The sequence below is a fragment of the Anneissia japonica genome, unplaced genomic scaffold, assembly GCF_011630105.1.
Source record: "Anneissia japonica isolate Jap-2015-1 unplaced genomic scaffold, ASM1163010v1 scaffold287857_len828801_cov194, whole genome shotgun sequence".
NCBI classification, from domain to species: domain Eukaryota; kingdom Metazoa; phylum Echinodermata; class Crinoidea; order Comatulida; family Comatulidae; genus Anneissia; species Anneissia japonica.
The window spans coordinates 611,512-618,700 of NW_022738478.1; the positions used below are offsets into that span (position 1 = coordinate 611,512).

The 7,189-nt window shown below is 31.7% G+C and overlaps 1 protein-coding gene across 4 annotated transcripts in view; it reads left to right on the plus strand.

Annotated features, from left to right (window-relative positions):
- Positions 1–4,041, plus strand: part of LOC117117558 (neurogenic locus notch homolog protein 1-like) — a 51,157-nt gene extending 47,116 nt beyond the window's left edge. For all 4 annotated transcript variants that reach the window (XM_033261891.1, XM_033261893.1, XM_033261892.1 and 1 more), the window contains 4 exons: positions 31–144; positions 521–671; positions 1,304–1,447; positions 1,878–4,041. In XM_033261891.1, coding sequence (XP_033117782.1) covers positions 31–144; positions 521–671; positions 1,304–1,447; positions 1,878–1,962 — 494 coding nt within the window. In that variant the 3' untranslated portion in view covers positions 1,963–4,041. The remainder of the gene's footprint in view (positions 1–30; positions 145–520; positions 672–1,303; positions 1,448–1,877) is intronic.
- The last annotated feature ends 3,148 nt before the right edge of the window (positions 4,042–7,189 follow it).

Sequence of the window (7,189 nt, forward strand, 5' to 3'; positions counted from 1 at the left end):
ACGAATGATTTAATATTTCTCATTTTGAAGACATTGACGAATGTGCAAACACTCCATGTAAAAATGGAGGCACGTGTACAAACGGACCGAATACCTACCAGTGCAAGTGTACGGACAAGTACTTTGGGGTCAACTGTCAGCTCGGTAAGTGCCGTGCGGTATGACAAACTAAATAAAGCAATAAAGTATTCCTTGTTGCACGTAAAATCGCAGCAAACATTTCAAATGTATTTTTAGATTAGTACGTACCATTAAGCTGCTATTAGTGTTTAAGCATTTGTGGCATCATAATGTACAGTTCAAAATTGCGTGGCCATGAGCATACTAATCCCTGGCTCAACTGCGTGAGGCATGTTTAAGTCTCTAAGGGGAACCTCTGCTTCTCATAGTTTTGATCTAAATTCCATTGAATATTGATAACTTATGCAGCGCTTTTAAACAGTCACTTCAATATTTTCCTTGGAATATTTAACTAGAGACAGTATAGCATTGATTAATTTTAATTACACTTTTATTTTAGCTATTCAAGATCCAAACAGTGTGGCAAAGGTGTACACATTCATGGGGAGGGAGATCAGTTTGAGTCCCTGGTGGATTATGTGTATTGGTATCCTAGGCATCTTTATCTTGTTTTTGGTGTTGGTAGTCCTGTGTAAGAACAGACCTGAACAGTAAGTGCACAGTTGTTGGTATTTTTAGTGTCTTTTTAGTTTTTAGTGATCCACTGCAGAGTATTTGAGAAAATGATGTAATATGTCAGCGAAAATTCTTAAGTATGGCAACTGATACATGACAAACTACTGCTGATGTCTAGTCACGATAAGCCTATATACCTTCTTTATTATGCAAGACAAAGTATTTTTTTTACAATGAAAACAAATATGTGATTTTAGATAAAAGGAGGTTTAAACAAGGCAACTACATGCCTATCAGGTTAAACATCCTATAAAAACAAATTGATATATAAATTAAAACAAAAGCTTCATTAATAGTAATATTAATAATAATAATTAATATGGTCATGATGTGATGTCATCATGACCATATTAAGGCATTTTTTTTGTCAATAAGATGTGATAGTATGTGCAGTTCCTCAGACAATGATATGAAATCTTATATTGAACCCAGCCACCAAGAGGTTGAGGATAATTAATATGATGAAAATATTGATGATATGTCCATGTCTTGTGTGTTTTACAAATTTTTGTAACTTTGTACTCGGAAGAACACAATTTTACTGTGGTCAAATGATTGATAATATAATTACTTTGATGTTGACCTGTCTGGGCCTGCTTAATTTCAGTGCAAAGTATGATGCAGAATTGGCTAAGTCCGAGCGTAAGCATGGGTTACCAAACAGCCAGTTGGATGATCAGATACCTGTGATGGATGAAAGTGGCCCAGTGGATGAGAATAATTATGGATTTGTTCCAGCCGGTGGAAGCAGGTATTTATTTATTTTTTATTTATCTAATTATTATTAGTTTTTTTATTATTATTATTATTTATTAATAATATTATTATTATTGGATTTATTTTATTTTATTATTATTATTATTATTATTATTATTATTTATTATTATTATTATTATTATTATTATTATTATTATTATTATTATTATTATTATTATTATGTTACTAAAACCTACCTTAAGGGAAACTTAGACAATAAAGAAATTAGAGAACAATTAAAATAACTACGTTAAGGGGAAAATAACACAAAAGATATTCCCCTTAAGTCCGACTTTATTATTATTATTTATTCTTATTATTATTATTTTATTATTATTATTATTATTATTATTATTATTATTATTATTATTATCATTATTATTATTATTATTATTATTATTTTCTTTAAAATGTTGTTCTTATAGGGATGGAGTAGCTGAGATCAACAGTTATGAGAACCCCTGGCCCCAGAGTACCGAGGACTTTACCCTACAGAAGACTCATTTGTGATTATCAAATGTTAAATAGGATATACTATTTTCGTAATGTATAGGATTAAAATAAGTTGTATATTGTTTATATGTTGTTGGTGAGATAATAATATATATTATTATTCTTATCATCATAATACTATTATTGTTATTATTAATGTCATTTAAATACTTACATTTTTTTATACTGTAAAATAAGAGATTGTAATTTATGAAATATCAAGTGTATTTGTTTTAGGAGGGGAGAATACAAAGTAAATATTTTAATTATGTCTTTCACTGGCTTGTATTTAGAAGTATTTCACTTTCACATCAATTAATTAGTTTTTTGTTCTAACCAATTGACACAATTGTTTATTTTGTTTATGTTTTCAAACGGTTAGATTGTGTATTGTCATTAGAGTATAACAATCAATATGTTACTGAAATTGTCATGCTAACCCCCAGTGCTGACCTTACCTGGTCAAAGTTCACAGGGGAGAATATAGTTTGCACTGAATCAATAAATCAACAGTGTGTGAAAATATCATCAATAATCAATTAAATTTATTAGGCTTAAGTTTTGTATCATGATTCAAAACCATACGATTTTTTTTTTGCAAAAATTTTTACAAAGTTTTGAGTGACAGAAGCAACAATTTTAATTGAGTGTTGGGTTTACTTCAGCAACTTTTTTATTAGTAGTTCTAAATATCAAATTATTATCATCAATTTGATGTACTTATGAAATTGGATTATCAGGAGTGTGGTACTTATTACTTATTCTAATACAACTTTCATTCAAAATTAAATTTTGCAAATATCGCCCTTCACTGCTGGTAGTTAGTACCATATTGCCCTCTATACAATTTTATGTCAAATACTGCAGCTTCACTTGATTAAAAAATGTCCTACTGTACTTATAATAGTTAGTTCACATTTTTTAAAGCAGTTATTTTGTTAACATTAGTATCACCTTGAGAGGATAATGTTTCCTCATTTTGTAAATATATTCTATTTTAAGCTGCTTTATCACAAATTCAAGTGAATATGGGCATAATGATGTCATATCTTAATATAGGCATGATGATGTCATAGGCATGATGACATCATATTATACCTTTTAGCCAATCACAGGTGCTTGTCACATAGAATTTGACATTTTGGACAGAGCTTAACATATGCAGGCACGGATCCAGTAGGGGACACCGTCTCACGTTCCCCTCCTCATTTTGCTGCTATATTTTAAAATTTCAATGCATATATGGAAATGTATAAATTAGCACCTTTCCCCGACCCCTCCCCCTCCGTGTGAAAAATTCTGGATCCACCCCAGATGTACATATATGATAGCATTTTCATTTCTTTTTATTGATGTGTAATCAATTCATTATCTATTTGGAATCCTATTAACAATTGCAATTTTAGTTTTGGAATTATTATTTCTGGCGTTATTTTTGGAATAATCTAGTCGTTATTGTCATAATGGTGGCAAATATAAATTTACGATGGTTGAAAAAATACAATTTTTGTAACATGTTTTTTGAAATAGAATTGTTGCTTCCTTATCAAATTGATCAGTGCGAATTCGATGAACATTTTGTTTTACATCATCAAAAGCCAGAATCGCCGCTCATTCTGCTGATTACACCAAACTATCTTTTATGAGTTCAGAAAAACAAGCAAGCCATCTTTTAGTTGTAACTGTGTATGAGCAGTGTCAGTCACATGTTTATACACAAGCGTTCGCTATAAATATTCAATTCCGCACGTTTTGTGATAGGCTATTTTGTCTATGTACCGTAACCAACAATAAGGATTTTTTTTATGCACAAAACAGTTGACTCGGCTGTAATCGGCTTTTTTTGCTGCCGGTCTAAGAGGATCTTTGTTAAATGCAAGCCTGTTGATTCGGCCTACCACTGTCAATACCCTTCAAGCCTGCCTCAACACTTTTATAAATTAACTATTAGTATTGTAATTAATGTAGAGGATGCGGTTTTATAATGGATATATTATAGATGTGCGTTACAATTGTGTAAGATACATGTTTTTATCAATACTTAGGGAATTACTTAACTGGTGAGAATTTTGCAATAAAAGAAGCTTTGATAATATATTTGAATGTGTTCATTATGTTATATATATGTATCATTAATATTTAAGATTTCGAGATCTAATGACATCACCTAGCCCTCTTCTCTTGGACTGTTTTGCTTACAAAACAAGACAACAAGAGTCCTCTGTAGGTTGATAAATGTCACTTAAATACTCGTTTTAAGTTTAAATAACGATAAATCGGATGATACTCAATTAGGCCCATGTGGCCGAATCTAGGAAAAACGACCAGGTTAAAAATTGGCAAATTTTCGTAAAAACCATGAGCTATAGCTCATACTTTTTTTTGACGATTTTTTTTTATTCCGCCGTTTTCCAGTTGTTTCCTATTCCATGATACCTATAGATCACAAGAGTCCTCTGTAGATTGATAAATGCCACTTAAATCCTCGTTTTAGGCTTAAATAACAATAAACCGGATGCTACTCAATTAGGCCCATGTGGCCGAATCTAGGAAAAACGACCAGGTTAAAAATTGGCCAATTTTCGTAAAAATCATTAGCTATAACTCATACTTTTTTCGTATTCCATGACACCTACGATCACAAGAGTCCTCTGTAGGTTGATAAATGCCACTTAAATCCTCGTTTTAAGCTTAAATAGGCCTATTGAACATTAGCACTATTAACTAGAGTCGCAGTAGGCCTATGCAGTCATGTTCATATACAGCATTATAGTAGAGATTGACTAATACTGTAATAGTTTATTTTATTGTACATAATAATAAAAGTAGCCATGGTAAATTGTGGGAAAAAAGTCCCCTAGCGCCGACAGTTTGCCAGGTTAAACAAAAGCTTTTCTCGTGACCAGCCATTTATGCCATTTGCTTTATTTCCAGAGTAAAAGATGTAGATATCATCCGATATTCGTGGGATAAAATGATTATATTAGTTGCTAATCGTCATCAATGTATATATCCATTGGAAAAAAATAAGAATAAAGATCGACTTAGACATTATTCGAGTTTGGAAAAGGCAACTTAAGCCTATAGGCCCTAGGCAAGTTTAACTGTAAGCCTATTTAATGAATTTGTAAAAAAGATAACAGAATTCCTGTTTTTACCGATTTTAAACTAAACAAATTTAAATACAATACTTTTAATCTGAGCAATGACGAACACGTTTTCTTAAGAAACCCATCCCAATGGTAAGAGATATGATATAAGAATGTTTTCGCAAAAACTCTTCATACTTTAAATTTCCCAAGCATTCTCTTTTATATTATTGCAAAATCAACCTAATCGCGTCACAAATGAAGGCCCTGATAGAAAAAGAAAGACATATTTATTTAAAAAAAATAATAATAAAAAAAATTAAAAAAATTACCGTATATTGGCGGTAGACCCTATTGATGCTCAAAATCTTTCTCGATATAAATTGTATATTAGTTAGTGGGTTCGTTATTGACGTGTGACACAGATTCATTGAATTAAATGCAAAACAAGCTTTCAGAGAGTCAATATTGTTCTATCTATATCATTAAATAATAAACCACCGAAATGATTTAGTAGTTTACTTCTTAATTTTTCATATTAGTTGCACGGTCTTGAAACAATTAAATATTTATAAGTCTTCGACAAACTACTAATCTTATTTTGTATTTTATAATTTAAAATTGGAATAAAAAGACATGATAATGATGACTACGACAATGATATTATTGATTCTATATGCATGTAAACAGAGAATAAATGTAAGAATGTTAAACTGATTACCAGTACATTATCTTCTTATTTTTAAAAATCATGTTTGCTGCCCTCTATACATTTTGATTGTCTGCTGCCCTCTATGTTATAAATTGAAAAAACGTGGTGGTAGGCCTAGCCGTGCATTATTATTTAGATGTAATTTATATATTTCTAAAAAAGTAAATGCTTCAGTTTAAATATCAACATGGTAAGTAACTAGTTAAGGAGATAGACACAATGATTTAAATAATACTGAATGCTAGGGTATAAGCTATCTAATCTAGGCGTACCAACGTCCGCATGTCGCGCTAGCCTTATCCTACTCTAGGCCTGGACTAGCTTGGATGGTATAGGCTTAGCCTTGAAGACGAAGGTCCCAATGAAAAACAACGTCACTCTTTGATAGCTAACATAGTCTATTTAACATCACAATAATTCATTATTAGACCTATAGTTGTTTTTTGAATTGTACTCCACATAATCTCAGCCGATACCTCGCACAACTGGCTAACATCTCTATCTATTGTTGTGACGTCATGGCTCGCTGGCTCACACTTGTGATATGTCTCGCACTTGTGATCAAATAACACGCTGGCTCGCACTTTGGTAACACTCTTTGGCACTCTTTGGAAACTTGCCCCATAAAAAAATGTACACTTCTAGACCATGCAGTCTTCAAAATAAAAATTGTAACCTTTGGTAATCAACTACATTTTCCACATACATAGAAATTTTTGAAACTTTATTAAAAAAACCCTAAACCATAATTCACCACACTATAGACACTTTTTGACAAAAATGAAAAATTACGACTTTGTTACCCAATGAGAAGTGTTCTAATATAGACAATGGGTCGTGTATTATTTGTTATAGTTTTATTATTCATTATTTTCACTTTATATGCAGTTGTACTTCGCAGCACTTCACTTGCAATTTGCAATTTCTAGTTTTAAGTTATCTGCACTCAAAATAGCCACTTTGTTTAACGACGCAATTTTTTTGTGATTTTCAACGTCACCCTGTGTCTGTATGAGTGAGTGTATACATCTTAAATAACAGATATATTATCTATAGGTACAGTACAGTCATGAAATATTTTACTTTTACCTGCACGCAGGCTTCGTAGTTACATTGTAGCCTGACATAAACAATCTAACCTGCGCGCAGGCTTCGTAGCCTGATATAAACAATCTAAGCAAGGCTACACGAAGCGAATCTACGAAGCAAAAGCATGTTGTTTATTTGTATGTGCAGAAAGACTGCTGTAGCTTACTGGAATAAACAATGTATTGTTTGATAGTTTGTGAACAAAAACACGAGTTTAGACCGTTAATTTAAAGTATGGAACTGTTTTTCAATAAGAAAAACGGACACTTGACTTCATGGGACGCTCCTCTTCCACTCGCTGTCCACGACAAGAACTTGTTTGTACTGCTGTATTATTTTTTAAAAATTAATTAGC